This window comes from Haliaeetus albicilla, chromosome 1, assembly GCF_947461875.1.
Source record: "Haliaeetus albicilla chromosome 1, bHalAlb1.1, whole genome shotgun sequence".
NCBI classification, from domain to species: Eukaryota; Metazoa; Chordata; class Aves; order Accipitriformes; family Accipitridae; genus Haliaeetus; species Haliaeetus albicilla.
Window position 1 is genome coordinate 7,080,245 of NC_091483.1, and position 21,606 is coordinate 7,101,850.

General features: G+C 42.1%; 1 protein-coding gene across 1 annotated transcript in view; it reads right to left on the reverse strand.

Annotated features, from left to right (window-relative positions):
* Positions 1–21,606, reverse strand: part of FRAS1 (Fraser extracellular matrix complex subunit 1) — a 173,656-nt gene that overhangs the window by 107,649 nt on the left and 44,401 nt on the right. Inside the window, exons 3-5 of the mRNA XM_069774067.1 lie at positions 5,255–5,362; positions 2,430–2,522; positions 365–524 (exon numbers count right to left, since the gene is read on the reverse strand). Coding sequence (XP_069630168.1) covers positions 365–524; positions 2,430–2,522; positions 5,255–5,362 — 361 coding nt within the window. The remainder of the gene's footprint in view (positions 1–364; positions 525–2,429; positions 2,523–5,254; positions 5,363–21,606) is intronic.

The window sequence follows — 21,606 nt, forward strand, 5'->3', positions numbered from 1 at the left end:
GCTCAGGCATTTTTGGAACTTGCAGTCCCAAGTCTGCAAGTGCCAAAGGTACCCTCAGTACATAGGAAATATCTCCATCTTTTTTTCCAGATTTGAATCTCCAAAACAAGAACTTATTAGGCACATCTGCTCACTGCTTAAAGCTTATCACTTCCTCTTGGCCTATGGGTGAAGCCGTTAAAAATGTAAATATGGTAGCAGGACAGAAAGAGAATTAAGAGACACACTTGATGCCAGTGTATTCCCAACAGAACTGACCAAGAAAAGAAAAGCTTTCCAGACTTGGGACTAAAAGGAGATTTCCGGCGACCTACTGCTTGGATCAACGAAGCCAGACAGTGCTCCATTCACATCCAATACTCACCGCCATGGCCCACGCATTTGGGACAGCAGGATCCCTGAGCAGTGTATTGCAGCTCCCCTCGTCCACACCTGAGGGTTGGGCAGACCATTGGGGTGCAGTTCACCTTCCCGTGGGCACAGGAGCACCGGACACATCCAGAGCTGGACCACTGCATGCCATGCTGCAGTGCACAACACAACCAAAGACACAGAAAACACATGCATGAATCCAGCTGCCAATGAGACCTGTAAATATATCTTCTCCCTTTTAAGCCCCCTTACACTAGTGTTAACTTTACTCTTTTGCAGGCCCAGTGAATCTTTCCACATTGTACACCTTACTCCTGCCTGCACTGCAGGGGCAAAAAGTAAGTTAATACTGGTAAAATAGCAAACCTGGAGATCAACCTAATTTCGCTTCATGTTGCAGAGCAGCATCCAGCAGCAACCCACCGCTAAAGACCCAGGCTATTGGATACACCCCCTCTCCACTACAGTTTTTGCAGGGCAAACTCTAAATTTAGAAACATGTTTACTTTAGAGAAATATTCAACATGGGCCGCAACACACACCTGACCACAGGGTGGTCAGGTGAACACCGCCTGCCCCACATACTTAACGCACTCCAGTATGAGTAAAATCTCATTAGATTTGCTTATTTATTAATGCAGAAACAAATATCTCTACCCTGAGGCACAGTGAGGAAAAATTGACCCCAAGAAGAAACACGTTGGTGTATGGCAACGCTCTCCAACAAATAGAGAATGTTAATTTTTACAAAACATGTGATATTGAATTAGGCAGGGAGTAAAAAAGCTCTTGCCAACAGAGGATACAGATTTTCTTCGACTGAGCTACCACTAGGGCCAGCGTTGCCAGCTAGATACTTGTAGAATGAAGGTCAAGTCATAAAGCATTACAGTGGCTTACTGACAAAAGAGAAAACTCCTTCCTTCAGGAAATCTGTGCCAGCCGTCAGGATTTGCACTGACAAAAAAATTGTTTAATGACCGCCTCACAGTGGAATTGGGGTGTGACATATGTCTATAGGTACAAATACGCCTATAACCTCTGTGGGGATAACTACTTATTCACCTGACTTGTGTCCCAAAGAACAGGCTTACAGAGAGCCAAAAGACAAAAGCTGCAGCAAGAGTATGACACAGCAAAATGCAGCAACAGCAACAAGAAGAAGAAATACAGTGTAATATGATATAATATAGTATCACCGAAATCACAGGCAAAAAGACATATGAGAAGAGGATGGATGTGCTATCCCTCCTCTTCCAGTCTTTGTCTAGCTCGTAACAGAGTCATGCTGGCCATGCCTCACGCTGAAACAGAGGGTTACAACATCCATCTCAGGTGTAGAGTGTAAGGTCCAGATATTCAAATGTATCTGGGCATTTTAGCATATTTCTTAAGATTTGGACCTGACTTGCCTCTTGTCAAACAGAAAAGTCTGTAAGAGACCAGATGTAGGACTTGGGCTCACTGTTAAGCCATTTTTCTACATTTGCCTATTGTTGGACATGATTCATTAACTACTACCCATGAATCTTTATTTTTTCTTTATCCGTAGACACTTACTCTTATTGTTTTGGCCTTTCAGCCCCCCCTAGGTGAAACCACATCCTGGAACCTCCTTCTTGAATAATTCAGGATTACAAAATACATAACCCAGGCCACACAACAGCAATCAATCTCTACCAGCATAGATGGCCTCTGAGAGAAAAGCCTTCTTTCAGGATAGCTAATATGTCAAGTTCAATGTGCTTTGCTCCCCTCCTAACATTACTATATTGTCTCAATCATCCACAGAAACAGTAAAGTGAATGAATGAGTGGGAAACTTTCTCCCCTTAAGCCAAGCAGGACACACTGTTGCTCAGCGACATTCCCTTTTTGCAAACCCTGCCGACCACCAAACTCCCACTGTATTACATTATCTGATCGTGACAGAATATAAGCCCAATGAACTATTCTTCTCCCGCATGGCAGCTAAGCATCCTTCACTGACATGAACCGAACAGAGAGCTAAAAACTGGAAAGGATTGCCACTGCCAAGGAACATGACAGAGCACTCACGCTGTGTATCTGTCCTTCATGCTGGCAAAATCCTTCAGCTTGGGAGGCACACTCAGGGCAGCACTTGTTGGGGGCTATTTGGAACACTTCTCCCTAAAAAGATATAAGAATTCAATAAGAAGTTCACATGAAATAGAGACTTTAACAGGAAGGTAGGGACATGGGGCCTTGCTGGACGCAGTGCTCTCAGTTTAGAGAGGAAACATATTAAGTGAAATACATAACACTGCTACACTAGATCCCTTTGTTGAGAGGTGGCACACCAGTTTGCTGTATTTGACATTCTACCATCAGAACAACAGTAGGGGAACTTACCTAACAGTGCAATTAGGAAGTCCCCAGCCAGACTAGTTTTCAAACCAGAACAAAGAATAAGTAGAAAGCACTTGTTCAAGACAAAAGCCAAGATTACTCACTGAAAGATCTCTGAGAAATGTGGTATAGATGTAATTTTTTCAATAGATCATGCTTTCATGTTCCTCCTAGCTGCACGTTAAACACCCCAGGCCTGGCACAGTGCCCCACAGACAGGACACCATCAGCTGCGGGAGGATTTTATTTTGCAAGGGTGTCTGTCACTGATGGCAACTGCACATGAGGGCCCCCGGCTCCACATGAGGTACCACAGATCTCACTATTTTCCTCCCACAGCTAGTAACAAAAAAGGACCAAACAATTTTAGTGATGTGAGCATGTAGCTGGAGACGGAGAGGACAGAAAACCAAAACCAGGAAAGAACATGTCAGGTTCAGGAAGTGAAATGTAGAAACATTTTATCCACGAGGTCACCTTCTTCAAAATATTGCAAAGGTGTTTCTCAGGAGACATACTCCATCCTTTCCTCTTTGAAAGGGTACGGCCAACATCTGAGGGATTCCCGCTCAGAAGGGAGTCATTATTTGTTTTGTTATAATAAAAAATGAAGGCACTGCGATGCCAAAAAATTATCTTACCTTTCACCTCTTTATTTTTTGTATGATAAAAGCAACCAGAATGATTTGAATTCTCACAAGTTTTCTTTCTCTGTTTTCTAAAAGAAACATTTTGGTTTTTCAAACAAAAAAAAGTTTCTCACTTCAAGGTTTCTTTCAATGTCGTGGTTTTTAGGAGGTGGGAAACAAAATTAAATATTTCATTTAGCTTAAACCATTAAATCCTATTCAGCTGTGATCCTGCTGTGGAGAAACTGTTCTTGGTTGTTGGGTTTGTTTTGATTCACACAACAGAAATAGCGTTTGCTGATTTTCCGCCTACTCAAAACATTCAGTATGCACAGCAGTAGGTTTTACATACAAATGTTTAGAACACCACTGGGTATGCTTTTTGCAGACACTGCCTGGTTTTGTTTGTGCCTTGTCGCTGTAAACAAGATCAGCATTATTAGCATAAATCTCATAATAAGCAGATAAGAAATAAACCATGGAGAGGGATGGTGATTTCTGACCTTGTTCATCAGTGGTTGGTTTATGCTTGAAGGATGATCGGATTTTTTTCTTCTTCGATCTTTGATGATCCTTTTTAACATTTAAATAGCCAGACCTTTATGGAACACTTAAATTCTTTGTCTTGAAGATTACCCACATCAAGGAGTCACACAGATTTATTTCACACTATGAATCTATTTTCCTTTATGAGCTTTAAAGTTGCCACCTTTTCATTTATCCTATTTTTAAAAACGAACAACATCATCTTATCTAGCCCACTCATTATTTGGTGTGACACAACAGCACCCTTTTTTTATTTCTCTCCTCTTTAACACAGAAATTCCTAATAGTTCGGTCTTGTTTTAATCAATACACAGTGATAATAACGGGGAAAACCAGTAAGAATCAAAATTATTTCCTTGTTAATGCTGTCATATTGGAAAACATTTTAACCTGCTTCATAAAGCCATATAATTATATTGGCAGTGCCTCTTTAAAACACGAATTTTCATTGTCATTCATGCATACTACCCCAGTAATCTAGATGCTACTGCAAGACCAATTCCATGGCCAATTAGCTGTAACCATTAATGAAGGCTCAGACAGAGAAAGATAAACAGCAGACAATGAAAGCCCAACAACCATCACAAGGCAGAAGAAACTGAAAGACAGACAATCTCAGCTCTGTTGTTGTTCATCAGAGTGGAAAGTGTCCACCTGCATGTTTGAAGGAGACCCAGCTCCACATTCAAATGAAGGGTGACTGGAAGCTGGTGTCATGCTGGGAGGTCTGAACCCAGTTCATGGGCTTCCTTTGGGGACCAGACCGCCCTTGGAGCACAGGCAGCCTGCAAGCTGTTCCAACACCAAGCCTCTGGCTGTAGAGTGGCGAAGGAGACAAAGGCTTCACACACCGGGTCTTGCCTGTGTGTTTCTTGCGCAGGCTTGCGTCAAGGAGAAGTGAAAGGGTGCAGAGACTGTGCCTGACGCTGGGCAGTCACACACAGCCTGGGAGGCGAAACAGGATTTCGCTGCTCCCTCTTGCTTCCCTCAAATCCTGCTGTGAATCAGACCCTCAGGTTCAAAGGGAGCTGCAGGGAGGCAGCTGAGCCCAGAAGGTTGATACGGCAGCTGTCACAAAGATAAGCAACCAGCTCACCCCTGCCAGTTCCTCCAGGGAAACACCTCACGCTGCATCCTCGTTTTGTATCCCTCTTAATACAAGAGGCTCCCACCGTACTTTCACATGTAACACAGTGTGGCGGACACAAATGAGCATTTTGACATATAACTATTCCAGGGGTTTAAAGCAGGCGAAGGCTGGGAACTCCAGAGTGACCTGACGTTTCTCTTACCACACGGAACGGGTCAGCTGGCATTTGGACAGTTGCAGCCCCTTACCTTCTGAAAGTCACACTGAAGGTGTTTGCAGACGGTACGTTCACAGGTGACAATATTGCTATGGCAATGGCAGTCTTGGCAAGAATCTGGCTTCCAAATTGTGTTATTCTGCAAATAAACATAAGTTTTAAATTAGACCCATACAGTACAAGGCGTGTGGTATTTTATGCAACAGCAAATGGCTCAAGTAGCTCAATAGAGACAGACTGGAAGAGTGAAGTCTGCAACAGACCACCCCCACCTCCCACATGCTTATCAGGCACAACTTCGGTACTATTTGTTCAATAACTTCAAATATGCAGTTGAAAGACAAGGCCATGCGCGGCAAGTAATCAGCTCCAATGGCAAGATAATCCATAGGACATAATCTCCAATAACCTCAAGGTGATTATAGCATCTCTGGAAAACTTCTCTATAATCAAGCTCAGACTGTCCAAACTGCGGCTACTGTTGTGATCACAGCTTGTGCTGAGGCAGCTGAGGTAGCCTTGAGGCTAATCCACTCCTGGACAGACGGCTGCAGCACCATACAGCACCCCATGAGCTGATGGAAAATGCAGGTAAATATTGACATGCTTGAATCCAAATGAGCTGTTGAACATAACATTGAAAATTTTGAGTCTGCAGGATCACAGGAAGAAAAAGTTCATGCATCAAAACCATGATGTAAACTGTGCTCGTTACGTTAGGCTCTAAGATGGAAGGAAAGGTCTGAAGAGCCTAAGACGCAATTAAACTGATTTAGTCAAAAATGCTGAATGCATGGCCAGGTATGCAACAGGCTCTACCTGGTCATGTTTATTCCCAAACATCATGAAGGGGACTCTGACCAAGCAGATGGTCCAACAGATTTGGAAACAGCTGTCATCACCACTCGATCAGTGCACCCAACTGGAACACCCACAGCTAATTCGCAAGGGTTTTCACCACCCCTGCTTGACCCCTTTTCCATTCCCTCTGCACTGAGGTCATGATCCCACGCCGCCACCATGCTTTCATAAGGCAGCTCAGGTCCTCATCCAGTTGCTTGGACGCTTGCCAGACTTCTCCTTCCCTCCCGCCAGTTTCTCCAAGGTCTGAGCAGTCACTTGGGACTCATTACTTTCGGTAGGATGCTTGGAAAACAAAGCCGCCTTTCTCTTTACTCCTGAACGCTGACTTCCAGCCGTCCTGATATCAAACAGCATCAGCAGCATCCCAGAGAAGCAGCCAAGTCTGCCCGTCACCCCCCTTCCTATGAAAATGTCTTGCCTGCCCACAGCTCCTCTGCAGTGTCACTTCACCCGTGCCAAGTATCCTTTCTCTGGCAGTTTAAAAAAGCAACCAGTAACTACGTACTGCAGTAATCTGAAAGATACAATTGCTACGTTCATATTTAATTATCTGTTTTTAAAAGCCTTCAGTTAAATCCACCAAAAGAAAATGGAAAGAGGAAGATCAGTGTCTCATCTGAACAACTCTTTTCCATTAGACAACCACTGTGCATACACTAGGCTAAATTTACGCTGTACAGGAAATTTTCCTGTGTAGTACAGGCAGCCTCTATCCAAGCCATTAAGCCTCATTTTTAATTGATTTGAAAGAAGACCAGACTTTGCTAATAATTTACACGATGTCGTGATTTACTCCAATAAGTCAATTTACTCACAGTGTAAAGTATGACTTAGGCAAATTAAGGTACGAAAAGATGATTAACAGTTTACTACTAAGAACACATTTAGGGCTAACTACTAAAACTGTTAAGCATAATGATAAAACACTGAAATGTGCCTTAAAGGCCCATTAGACTGCTTAATGAGAGAAAAAAAATCTTGACAAATCTGGCCACTTGCTCAGGCACTTACGCAGAAGCTGCCAGGTGCTGCGCTCTTCTGAAAAGTTAGTATGATGTATTACAGGCCATGGGGAAAGGTGATTCAGAGGTGTCTGACGAGGTTTCACCACACCTGCGTGACTGAAAGAGGGCACTGGCAGAGGCTCTCTCTTCTTTGACCCATCCTGCATCCAGGGCCGACTGTCGAGTAGAAAAGGCCAGTTGCCTCCCCTCTGAAAAGGTGCTCTTTGTCAAAACAGAATGGCTTACTCTATGACACTGGATCAAGAGCGCAAACCTACAAACAGTGGGGTAACCAGAAATACTGCTAACAAATCCTTGTGTCTCTTCACTGCTTTACGAAAGCATTTCATTCATATCAAACTGTGCTCTTCTCTCGTTGCAGAGTTCATGCACAGGTAACAAACACTCTGGCGGCACTGGAAATTTAGGGAGATACTCTGTTAATGTAATGATGGTGGCAACACTAACATTAGTAACATCAAGAGATGGCAGTAAATGTACAGCCCCTAGGGGCAAGATAGCAAGACAAAGAGAGAGAGTAATTTCTGCTCCGGTAATACAGCTGGTTCTCTTCTCGCATACACACGGCTGTGGCTGTAGAACGGAAACCTTGACTTCGTCTCTGCCAACAGGTACAGAGATTTACGGTACAGTTACAGAATAAATTCAGGTTAAGTAATGTGTGTGCCAAGCTTTAGCTAATATACACGCCGTAGTTAACTCATTCTACTCTCTTTAACAAAGCTTTATCATATTTGGATCCACCCTAAGACTCCTAAAACCATGATAATACCCAGAACTCCTAATATCTTTCTACTGGCAAAAAGTGACATTTAAACTGTTTGATAAAACCATTTGATATGTCTATTGATTTATTCCTTTGCTTGCTTGTTTCCACCTGGAAGGAGAATCCCAAAACAGTGGATGGCAAAGGAGAAAATCTGTGCGAGAGTGATGTCAACAGTGAAAAGCAGTCTGCATTTTAAAACTGGCAGCTCACTGCAGGGTGAGGGTGCTGTCTCAGAAGCCAGCCACTGGGTAAGCACTGGGCACAGGGAACAGAAAGGGAGAGAGCAGATTTAGTGCCTTGTTGCTTGGCTCTCCTAAACCTTCACCCCGTGGGCTCTCTCCTTTATTAAAAAAAAAAAAGAAATATTTCCATGGTGGAATAATAGCCAAAGGACTCGCATGGCAAGAGGTCAGCACAGAGCCACCCTTACCCACATTTTGAGACTTAAATGCTCAAATTTCTAATAAGAAAACTCTCTCTTTGGTCTTCTCCCTCCCCTATTTCGTATTACAGTCTAAGCAGGCTGGCTCCTATCTGTGGGCTCAAACCAGCTTGCTCTAAATCTACACGGTAGATGCTTGGAAGCATCTGCACGCGCCAGTGATTTCCATTTGCCAGGTGTCAGATCAAAACTGACATGTCTCTGCAGAGGTTTTAAGAATTCAGAATCTAGTTAATAGTCAGGAAACTATTACCTGATTTTTTGGATATGAGAGTCTTCCACGCAGTTTGCGAGTCTCAGTGTTCAGCTCTTCTGACAGTTCAATATTTAGCTTAAGATTCCCAGCTATGGAGCAACAGTCAAATTTGAAAAGTCTGGTGACAATTAAGTTTACCAATTTCTCTACAGAAAAGTGCGGGTTTTATTCTCTATAATGCTACCAAATGCCTGAATGTTACAGTCACAGTAAATTGAGCAAAATGCAATGCTCTGGCTATGAACCATTTGAAGTGCAAGGCCATTTAATTCCTTTGAGATGGGAGAAAAAAGCAGCACTTGTACTTCATACACATGGTGGAAATACATAAAAGAATGAGGAGGATATTGCAACAATTACTTTTGGTGCTATACCTGGGTGCTGACTATTTTAGGTTCACATTTCAAACTAATTTTAATTAGTTCCCCATTTACATGGAAGTCTGTAGCTGACAGCTGCTAATAAAGAAAAGCATAAAAAGATTTATTGGTGCGTATTTAGAGCTCTTGTGACCTGGAGAACGCAGACTGCTAGTATTTTAATTATTCCTTCTGTTTCTTTCATTTTAAATGTGACTATCGCTAAGGCAACCAAACATGGGCTAACAGCTTAAGACTGTTCTTCCCCGTTTTGCCCTTCGCTAACTGTGAGGCCTTGGTTCACTCAAGCTAGGCTAACATGTTCAGAAGTGACACAGAAGCCCCAGCATTATAAGAAAGTCTCCAAAGTCACTCTGCAGATAGGAACTGAGATACTAATCATCCAGCTGCAAAACACAGATCAGGATCCCACCTACCTGTCCTGCACGTTGTAAGGCTTTGTTACGATTCATCCAGCACTTGCAAAGACACTTTAAAGCTCCCAGGTATTACTGTTTTAAACACAAAGCAAGACTTTTTGGTAGACACTTAAAGAACTGCTGTAAATCCGCCTTACATCTTCTCCAAGGCACTGTACCTCAGTGGACAAATTAGCTGCTACAATTTAAGCGCTGAATTCCATCCTGTTAAGAGTGTACTTTTATCAACTACAATTTAAGGGGCTTTTTCCTTACAAGTACTAATATAATTAACAGTATAAATAATGAAATACTGCGCACAGAGCACTTTGAAGATGGAAAGCACTCCTTAAGCGCCAAGTAGTGCCATTATAATTTATTAATTCTTTGGATTTCCCTACATCAAAAGAAGAAATGATACCTAATTCAACTGAATTTTAAAATGCCATGCTGCAAGAAGAGATATCTACATTACTTGGTTGGTTTGCGGAATAGGGGCCAAAAAAGCAAGATATGCTCACAAAGCTTTAGAGCTTGCAGGCACCCAGACACAAGACGAAATGAAATAAAACCCAAGACTCAGGAGCACAGTGCAAGCTCGTACTCTGTTTGGAGAATACTGATGAGGATTTAGAAAAAGGTAGGGGAGAGAGCAAAAGAGCTGCACATTAAGAAACGGCTAAGACGAGAAGGAGGCCAGAAAGCAACCAGCAGTAAAAGCAAAGGAGGGTTGAAGCAAAAGATAAGCTAAAGAGACAAAGAGCAGACCCAGTGCAGAAGTGGGAGTGCAGCGCAGCTGGTTTGCTGTTGCCACACTGTCATATTAACTGGAGCACAAAAAGACCTAAATCTCTTTGACCATGGCTTTTTCGACTGGCTATCATAACTTCCTATAGCTGCACCTGTTCCTCCTCTACCTCAGCAAAAAAACCACCCAACAAGTCAAAAAGAATCGGAGTCTGCTATTAATACATAAAAAGCCTCAGTAATTTGATCAGATGCTGCTTAACATGGGATATTATCACACTAGTTAACAATCCATGCTCTATTCTGGTGCAGTGACTGTGGAAATAAGAAGCATACAGCAGCTGGTTTGTGTCCTCCCCCCAGCCCCCTTTCCATTTCTTACGGCTTCATGAAAATATTCAGTCAATCCATAAAACGTCACTGGATGCTGGACTGTCCTCTGTAGCATGCCAGACTTGTAAAGCTGGTCATCTGGTTGGTGGTATTGCTGCAATTACTAAGCAGGGCGAAAACAACAGTCTACAGCCGAAGCCTTAATATTAGCCAGGAATCAAGCTTAAAATTTTTACCATCATGTCGAAAACGAGGTGGTTGTTGTTATCATGTACCCTACTAATTGCCGTTCCTGCTTTTATGAGAAACCACTAAAACTCATGCAATTAACTTTCAAAGGGGCTGCTCTGTCCCCAGGCTGCCAGAGGCGTGCGAGGGCGGCACTCTTGCTTTGGGGAGCGAGGAGACCACACTACGGGGACGGGGGCTGCCGCTCCGCTGGGAGCGATGCACCAACACAGCACCCAGCCTGAGCGCTCCCCGACATCAGCACCGGGTTGCATTTACTTCACAAGTCGTCCTCTGCCAGAGATAACTGAGGAAAGGCAGGTATCGGATGTCTCGGAAGAGGAATACTGGGCTGCTTTGTTGAAACTGTAGGCAGACCCCGGAGCAATTACACTTTTGGTAACAATTACCAGCATCACCCACCAGCTGCCAAGTGAGGAGACTTGGCAGCTCAATAACACCGCTTTCATTTATCATTTCCACTCCAATTAGTTGACAATACCAAGCAATTGGCAGAATAAACCCAAATGTAAGGGAAGCTGAGCGAGCACTATGTGGTCTGTAGGGATATCCATTAATGGAGCGATGAAGAGATGAAAGTAATTCAGAGACACATAAAGGATTCCTAGTGTCCATTTGGGTTTAGACTTTATGTTATCTTTTGCAATAGGGAGCTGTTGCCGCTGCCGGGTATGTATTCAAATCTGATATGGGCTCGCATATAACAAAAAACCCTTGAAAACGGGCTTTTAATGGGTTTATTCCAGCACGCCCACAAGCAGAAGAACATAGGAATGGCTCGGTCTCTGAAACCAAATAGAAATTCAGCTCATCTCGGTAGAAACATTTGTAGCCCTACACTCCTAGGAGAGAGCAGAGCAGATAAGGCAGAGTGTACAGCTTGATTAACAATACATTAACAGTAAGGCACTGGTTCAGGAATCAGGAACTATTTTTCCCCTTCTTCCAACTAGGGAATTAAAAAGTTACACAAATTAAAACTAGGTACTCTTTTCATGGTTCATTAGTCTGATGCCTTTCTACATTTTCTGTTCAGTCTTTCACCAGTTGTACCCGCCTTGTAAAAATCAACAGTCTACAAATAAAATTTCCCAGCAGTCCTAAGCTATTTCAGGGATGGGAAGACTTGGATATTCTAAGTTATTCTTCAATCACTTAGGTGCTGTTGTAAACTTTATCCTATCTTTCATACAGACACAAAAGCAGTCACTAGGAAAGGGCTCAAAGAATCGAGTGCACAGAGCCAACAGGGTAGATGAATTAAAACAACTTTTAAAAATAATTAGTTCTAATCATGATTTAAATCAGCATACAGAAATCTTTATTTAGACCAACAGGTCAATTGTTTTTCTGCAGCAGTGTTCCTCTATAAAGGTTAATGCCTTTTGGTTGGTCACTGTTTAAGTAGATTCAACTGTAGTCAAATATCCTTTACACTAAACATCGCGCTTCGTTCTTTTCCTGACTGGAAGAAACACTGCTACCTATAATCAACTTCAGGGACTGTAGTTTATCACATTTCTGTTCCGATTCTTACACATTCCTCCCCCTTTCTAATCAATTGATATCAACACTTCTATAATGAAAAATAAACAGCAGTACTATCTTTAAAGTAATCTTTATTAGTTAAATAACTTCCTCTGTGATGAGTATTTAAGGGAAATAATTTTAGGAGAACATTTTGCATTTAAGAACAATAATTAAAGGTAACATAGTTGCATCATGCTAAGTTTTTAGACCTAGTAGATCGCAGCCCAGTTTTTATCACTGAAAGAAAGGGGTTTTGTCCATGCTTTCTAACCCTTAGCTTTAAAGGAAAAAGGATAAACTGCTCAAGTACACTGAAATTAATAATTATTTCCTTGGTCCCTGCATAGAGGGCTACCATTGCCAGAAATACATTAGCGCTGCACTCGTTCCATGTATCTATTAAAAAACATCCAGAACCTCAACAGATTGACTTTTAAAAAATGGTATCATTTAGAGTTTTCTGCTCCAATTCTGTTTTAAATTCATTCTACACTTATATATGCAGATATGTGACACAAGCTTGAAAATGTCAGACAGTATGTTAAGCATGTGTTCAATACTAGCACCAATAAATAATGGATACTTGGAACATCACACTACAACTTGCTCTTGTTCTCTCTCACACACTTGTTCCCCCCTTCCACACTTCTGTCCAAAACCTAAGCACCATCCAAGCAATTAACTTTTCCAGCTGTCATATTTTGTATTTCATCTCTTCTGTGGCAGCAGTAATTTTAAATTATGTTTATGGTTATGTTGTAAAAACGAAGAACTTTAAACCCAGTTATAAAATCAGCATGAGAAGAAGTGGAGGAGAAAGGAGGATAAAAAGTTTTGAGTTTCTCTCTCAGCACTGCGTTCAATTTTATTATCTGGGAACATACACAACTTGAAAACATTACCCCAACCAGAGAGAGCCTAAAGACTATACTTCCTTCTGTGTAATCAAGCCCTCTTTCCCTCTTGAATAAAAGTATAACTTGTATTCAACATCCCTCTGTAAACCAATAGAGAATTTTGAAAGAAAAAAAAAGATTAAACCCCACAATTTTAACAACATTCCGCAGACTAGAAGATCAGCTTTCTCCTGAGGCCTGGAGGATACAAAGTTGGTTCCATTTTTAAGCTTTTACCTACAGTCAACACAAGCAGGAACTTGGTTTCCTCCTTCTTTCCTTTTGAATTGAAATCAGAAGTTTTTTCCTCTTTTCAGGACATTAACAATAAGACACCTCTTATCTAATCAAACACAAGAGACCTCGCAGAAAACAGTGGTATCTGGCAATACACAGTTGTTTCATATTTTGATACCATGAAGCCTCAGGTAAGAAAACCCACACCCCAAATCATACAGCATCGCCAGAGGAAAGCACCCAGTGCCTTTGACCACCTCACCATGGACAACACACTCTGCTCTTAAAACAGCATTATGGGGGGTTGAGAAATGAAAAGTGTGAATGCTTATGGTGAGTCATTTTTGCACAGCTCCTTTTTTTCTCAACTTGACCTGTTTTAAAAACGTTTTCTTAAGCATTAACAAGGTGGCAGGAGCAGGAAAACCTTGCCCAAAACAGCTTGCAGCTTCTTTGCAATATTTCTTCAGACACTGAAGTCCATCTATAAAAGGACACGGCGAACAACTAATAGTAAAAACAATTACCAGAAGGGAATGGGTTGCAATTTTAACACCACTGCACAGAGTGAGAGCGAACATCCATTTCGCCCAGGAGCTTGCTTTTGACAACAGCCAAAATCAGACAGCTGAGAATACGAATACAAAAAATGATAACTTCTTCCAAAAACACCCTCCACACAGTTTACAGTTCAGTGACTTCCCAAGTCAGAAGTTGTGTTTCTGCACCTAATAATTCTCATGGCTTTCTCCTATGTGAATTTGTCCAGTCACCCCTTGAACTCCTGTAAACTTTAAGCACTGACATCTTACAGCAAGGTTTTGGCACTTAATCACACAGGGAGCAAAAAAAAGCATCTCTCTTGTGAAGAACTAAAGCCTGCACCGTGCTGTTACGAAAAAGGGACAAAAACAGGGTTCAGGCAAATAAATGGTATGATAACACACCGGATCCTTGCAGAGAACAGGGATTTTCCTCAGTCGGCAGCTTAGGGCAGGAGAGGAGCAAAAAAAGAGAAGAAAGAGAAAAACCTAGAAGACCTACACTCGATTCCGGTTTCTGCAGATGACTACTGAGATCTCGGGCAAGATGTTTCTCTTCTCCATGCTTGCACTGCCCTTCCTGTTCTGTGTCTGTGTGGACCGCAAATTCCCTGGCATGAGGACCAGCCTTTCTTACACCCTTCTCCAGCATTTGGCATTGTGTGCTCTGATCTTAAGGCCTGAAAAGGAGCCGACGCCGTGGTAGCTCAACTGAGCCAGCCAAGAAATGGCAGTACTGCTGATCCATCCCTGACCCCACTGATGCCGTCGGGCCATGAAAAAACCCCTCGTGCACATGCCTTTGCTGCAAGAAGCTCGGAAAGGGCACACGGAGGGGTGATCGTTAAACAAGAAAGTGGGTTTTTTCTTCCATTTTCTTCTACTGCAAATCTTTTCCATGCCAAATTGTGTGTTAAGTTTGACGAACTGCATACACTAGCAATTCTCCTTAGCATCCAGAAAAACATTTGGGGTCCTCCTGCTTTTTTTTTTTCCCCTTTACTCAAACAGCTCCTAACCCGCCAACTGGCAAATTTCAAACATCCTCCCCAAAAATTACTTCTGAATGAATACCAAACCCAGAGTCTTTGATTGAACAGCTGTTGAAAAGAAGGGAGATAAGGGATTAATTTAACCTAAACTTGATCACTGCTTTAATTAGAATGTTTATTACAATATAATGGCTATCTCTGGAGCAGCAGGAGTCATGATCTCCACCGTGCGATGCTCCGGTGTACGTGCAAAGCATGCAGGTGTACCTAAGGCAAAGCACAGCTTTAGCTGTCCAGGAGGACCAAGGAGGTTATATTCCACCCCCCTAAAATGATGCTGCTTGTTTGAGAATTGAACCTGTGAAAGCTGCCAGGACTTTAGCAGTCAACATCAAACACCGAAGGGCGCAGAACTGCCGGCAGCCACTGTCAACTAGTGTGCACAGAACCACAGCCTGAAAAAAAAAATCACATATTTGAAATTGGCCATTAAACCGACTTAATCCAGTGCATATATTACAAGGGGTTCCCTGCAGAGCACAGCCTGACTATACCCTCTAGGAAACACTGCTGGCCTTTTGAGGTTTTTTTTATGTTTTCAAAAGGAGGAGGGAATATCCTCTGTAGTCCCAACACAGATATGTCAAATGATGAAGTAATATTGCCAGCAGGATGCATAATTTCAAATTCATCCTGTTGTGCTGCTGAAATGCAGGCTATACTGGGCCAAATGCTTCAATGTTAACTGTATCTATCCGGGGCAGAATGAACAAGATAGGCTAAGCCTTTTATCCCATTTCTAACAAAAAAACATCAGGGCATGAAAATCATTGCAGCTCAGCCAGCTGATTCAGCAAAGAAAGAAAATATCCTTCAGTAAAAGTAATTTGCAATAGGCCCTCAGAAGTACTGTATCGGGTGAAACATAACTCTATTTCTACTTCTTGAAGGCAACAATACACTCTAGAGCAATTTTGCAAGCCACTTCAGCAAATATATAGGTATCTCCAATTCCAAGCCGGATATTTAGGAGGTATCGTTTCAAGGTGCAAAGCAAGGAATTACACACCTTGAATCCTACTATTGTTACTGTGGATCCAAGCACAGTAATCTCTCATACAGCTCCCAGAAAATACAACCCCTTTATGTCCTTATCTTCTATCTCAGTTCCCTGTGCAGCAGATCAATAAACTGGTTCTCTCTTTCCTTCAAAGGGGGAAGGGGACCCCTGCAAAAGTCCTGCAGAGTCATTAATCTTTGTGAACAAAGACTTCATTATTGAACAAAAATGATTAGGAAAGGCCTGTAGAAAAAGGGATTTCGTAGGCTGTCTTCATGTCCTCTCGTACTGTTTCAAGCGCCTCTGGTTCACCGGTAGCTGTCAAGATTTAACAAGGTGGTAATTTTATGACCAAACAAATTGAAATTAATGGCAGCAAAAGGTATGTAACAGGTTAGCATTTTACTCAAATACACAGGCGCCGTGTTGCCTTCTGTTACAAATGACTAAATTAATTGACTTTGGCACATAGAAACTACAGGCTCAAAAACAAAATTAGGCTTAAAATATTCTGAAAAGGACAAAGATGATCTATGTATTTGTGTGCTGCTTTTAAGGAAAGAGGTCTCTGACGTTTTTTGATAGACAAGATGTAATAAAAGACACTGTTTTTTAAAAGCTCATACCATCAATCTTTTGCCTTATTTCCTCTCTTTTTTACAACAAACTTTCTGGAGATCAGTGTTTAGCACTCCTCCTCCCCATGTGTTAATCAGGTAACACAAAGAGGCTTTTCTTCCTGTCTGCCCCACAGAGGGAGGGACTATCTTGAGGAACTCACCTTTGTTGAACCAAAATACGTAACTGGATTCACAACAGCAACAGATAGTGCGTCTAAAGAACACACACGTCAATCTATTAAATACGACCGCCCAGCTCCTAAAGGACGGGTGGAAAGGGTTCCTTTGCAAAAGTGATTGGCACAGATTCTTGAACACAATCAGTATGACTGGCGAGAAAAGTGGGAATTTCAATCAAACAGCCAGTTCAACAATATTTGCATTGAAGGGTAGTATCAGTAGAAGGCTGCAGACATTTGACTGCCTGGACAGTGTGCAGAAAAACATTACACACCACCATTTCACCTTGAAATATGCCAGAACTGGCTTGCTTTCCTGGCTGACTTAAAAAAACCCACCAACAACAAAAAACAACCACCACCACCACCCAGGTAGTGATAAATATTTAAAAAAAAAAACCCAAAAACCCCTTCCATTTTAATTTCAGATTGTAAGTCCCAGCAAGATTACTGCTGGCCATGAAGGGAAGACATGAAGAAAGACTTTTCTGTCCTCATCCCTCCACCTGTGTACACCACAATGAAAGCAATGGCACACTCACTACCAAAAGAAAAAATTACATGTGCCTGTACTTGTAGTTCAAACTGTTTCCAAGTCATGCACTGGGACAGCAATTGATTATCAGGACAGATCAAGAGTGACAGCATCGGAGGAAGGAGAGAAGCAGTTGAGTTAAGCAACATGGTCTTCACTATTCCCCGGGTCGCACATGCCCTAAAAGTTACTATATTTTTAACAGTGACAACAAAGTGTACCCCACACAAAACAAGCTGAGGAGAATTACAGCTAATTACCTCTTGCTCTGTGAAAGAAGGAATTCCATGTGTATAAGATTAGCCTGTCTGTTTTGTTGTCTTCATTGCCTCCACACGCATCTCCGTAACAGGAGTTTTTGCTACTGAACTGTAATGAGACGAGACCAGGCCCTGTTTAATGCATTTTTTTATTCTCTCAAGAGTCTTTCCCTCCTCTTCATTGATTATTCAGTTTTTATGAACTTTTCTTTCTTTATTGCACTACTAAATAACAAGAGCACAGCCTTGCACACACGGAGCTAGGGAGAACGGTGAACACCACCTGGTACACTGCCTTGCTCAGTGACAACCCGACTAATGAGCAAGATGTCACTTGCCCTGAGAAAAGCCACTGCCAAGCATCCACAATGAAATCCTTCATTCAAGCTAATACTAACCAAAAGCAAAATACCTCATTTAGATGGAGGGCACATTCAGCAGCAGAGTGCACAACAGCATCACCACAACAGTACATGACAGGCTCAGAAGTCAGCGAGAAATAGACCTGAATATGGGAGATGGTAAAGGCAAAAAAAGGGGGTGGGGAATGACAAATATATCCTTGAAGAACCAAGAAACAGAACTAATACTATTGGTCATTTGTACTTGGCTTTAAGTCTATTGAGAGAACAAGATTAGGCCTAATTATCCTTATGGTCTCCGAGTTGTGAGAGCTGGCCAAAAAGTCTAGCTGAACCCAAGCATTAATGCTACCATTTCCAACTGCTTACCCCCATGGGCAATTGTTCTTGTGAGCAACCAGTCACCGATAGTGACAGGGATTCTTAGAAAGAAAATGCAAACTTTGCTGCGATGCAGGGAAATATGTCCACTTTGCTGCAGTTTCACCCTGAAATGATGATTTCTCAACAGGACAAGAACCACCTTTCCATACCTCAGCTGGGCACTCAGCACTGCTGTACTCCAGTCCCACAGGCTACTGACAGCAAGCCCAGTATTGTTCTTTATTAAGGTTATGAAGCCACCCACATCCAATGCCAAGCATCCTTTTTTTTTTTTTTTAACAACAAACCTGTAAGTTATGCAATGTCAAAACTGCCATCCATCAGGATTTTCCCTAAAATAAATCAAGGGAGACTGACTCATGATACTGAAAACACTGACGAGATCAGTCAGATCTGGTCTACATGGTCAACTGCAGGTTGGCACCAGGTAGTTAGCATCAGAAAACGCAACAGAGGTTCAAGAGGAGTGAGCACGCTGAGAGAGCAAAGGGCAAAACTGGCTGAAGAACGCCTACAGAGGAGCAGCCTTTGACAGTGGGTGCAGCAGAGGCAAAAATAACTACAGAGCTGGAAAGGGTGGTCAGATGAATCATGAACCGTTGCTTTTCAGGAAGATAGGGATAAGAAATAGTTGCGTAAGACATTTAAACTCCCTCTCATGAGACAGATAAGAGAAAAACAAAAAAACAGGGCACGGTCAGTCTCAGCAGGAGAAGTACTGTTGTGTTAATTAGCATGATTGGCCATCAGTCAGAAATAAATCATATTATCCATTGATAAGTGGCAGCATTTGATAGGAAATAAATTGCAGAGGTCTTTGGGCTCATGCTGGAACAGTTCATTTTGCTTTCATTATTCAGAAGCACTGCATAAAAGGTCATGGCAAAAAAAAATATTTATTTAAAATTAAAGCCCTATAATCCTATCTAAAGTATATTTATTTTTTTGATGCATAGGAATGTGTAATGCCATAGTTCTATGAACTGCTCTTCCAATATAATGCCAGGGAGATGTCAGGAGTTGCTCTGAAAATAAATACAATCCCTACTTTGCATATCTCTCCAATTTGCTCCCTTTACTACATTTTTTCTTCTATAGAAAAACCAATTTTACAAAATTTGACTGTCCAGAATAGAAGCAAGCTAAGGGACAAGAATTACCATAACCTCTACAGCTCATGCACATGAGTTTTCCTCTCTCATGCCCTTCTCAGTACTTAACACCTTGCTCAGAATAAATCTGTGGCAAAAGCTTGAGAACAATTTATATGGCAAGCCCGTAATGGTGACTGGAGCAGTAAGGGTAAGAAAGAGCACAGACATAAGCACTTTATTTAGACTCTTGAAAACAGACCGGGTGGTCCTTAAATCTCTCCGACGCTCATCGTTTAAAAAAGGGACAGTTTTATATCAAAGCACTTTATTCCTTCACTGTAGTGCTGTCTTAATCTACAGAAGTTGTTCTATGAAATATTTAGCAGAGGCAAAACATATGCATCCCTTAAATTCAGGATGAAGAAGAAAATGCATCTTCCCTCCATCCTCAGGCATGAAAGAACGGGCTGAATATCATCGAAAATAACAGCTGAGAATTTGCTTTTGTTAACCATTTTAATTCTGTTTCCTTAATAAGCTTAAATGAATGCTTGCTAATGTGTTTTTCAAAGCACATCTCTTGGGTATATAAAGCCTCAGGCATCAATGTCCACATGCATTCAGAGACAAGAGACTAACAGAGAGCTTTCATCACATCACTCTCAGTGCTGCCATGGGTATTTGCCAGTCTGAAGATTGCTCACTGACATGGTGTGAGCTAATTCTTGTCATGCTACTTCACGCTTGGCTAGAAATAATTGCTGCCTCATTACAAATTTAATAATGACATTGTGATATGGTATAAGTCTTCTTTGCAATTTTCATCTCTTCCATTTTTTTTCTTTTTTTTTTTTTTCTTCTTCTTAAACTAGATATGAAACAGATTAAATGTTACAGACCCCAGGGATTTTTAATTAATTTTTTCCCTTGAAGAAGGAAATCCCATTTTTCAAGATTTTGCTCAGATAGTTTTTACAGCCCTTAGGAAACACCTCCACAACACTTATAACTCCAGGTTCCTGCAGGATCCTGATAAGGTTTTTAGTTTTCCTTCATCTGCATCTACTTTGAGAAAGTCTGGGAAGAATCCCATGCTTGATGGCTGCCTATACCCCTATATCCACAGCTTCCCTGAAGGATGAAGAGATTTAGGAAAAGTGGCACAAGAACTGTCCTCACTACCGAATGGGTTAGGAACGAAAAGCCCAGCATGGAGAGTGCATTTCCCATTCCTCTCTCACCTATCCACCTGCTCTCACAGGGAGAAGTACAGTTTGGAGTCACAGTGAAGACAGCTGTAGGGAGACCAGGGCATTAAACCTACCTTGCACCTCTACGACAGCCAACCGTAGGCTGTGAGAGGGTCACAAAGGAGAACAGCTATCACACTCATCCTCTTCTTGGCGTGGTGAAAGGTACGATCCTGCAGGTAAATGCACACGTTGCCGAAGTCAACGCTCTGCTGAGAAAAGGTTATGGTGGGTGGATGCTTCATGGCCGGCTTTTCCAAGCACACAAATGGGTAACACCATTTCAAGAGTCATGACAAAACTGGGCTTATCCGCTTGCTGCACAGATGACTGCCCCAGCATTTTGTTCACCTTGCCATTACTCAGATACTCTAAGAAATCTGGAAGCATCACCCCAATACACATTCAAAAGATCTATTTGCTTTTTGTCTCTTTCAAGTTTAGCCCAGTTTCTGCCTGATCCAAGTTCCTGCTAACTCTGATGAGCCCAGAGCAGCCAAGCAGTAACACTGTTACAGGGCATGCATCATCTATTCCTAGGCACGCTGTCAAGCAACTGTCAGGAGGCAAAACCTACTCTCCTCACCAAACAGATGAAATGGCTTGGCTGGCTGATGGGTGCAATGCCATCTGGAAAACGGTAAGTTTTTAAGAAGGCTTAGTCATCCAACATCATCAGCTGCAAATGAAATACAGAGAACCAAACCAAACCAAAGGTCAGCCCAACTCAGAGACAGTGAGCAGGACCAGAAGGTCCAAAGGTAAGTACAAGCAACCCTGCAGCAAGTAGCCGTCTGCCTCTCACAAAGGCCCACTTGGGCGTCTAGTAGCCCACGATGGCATAGGTATGAGATTTCATAGCCCCCAAGAAGTCTGATCAGCACTAGCTGCAGTACCTCATGAGCCACATAAAATATCTGACCCCTTTCTGGAATCCCAGCACGTGGTCAGGTTCAAAGACTTCTACGGCAATGACTTC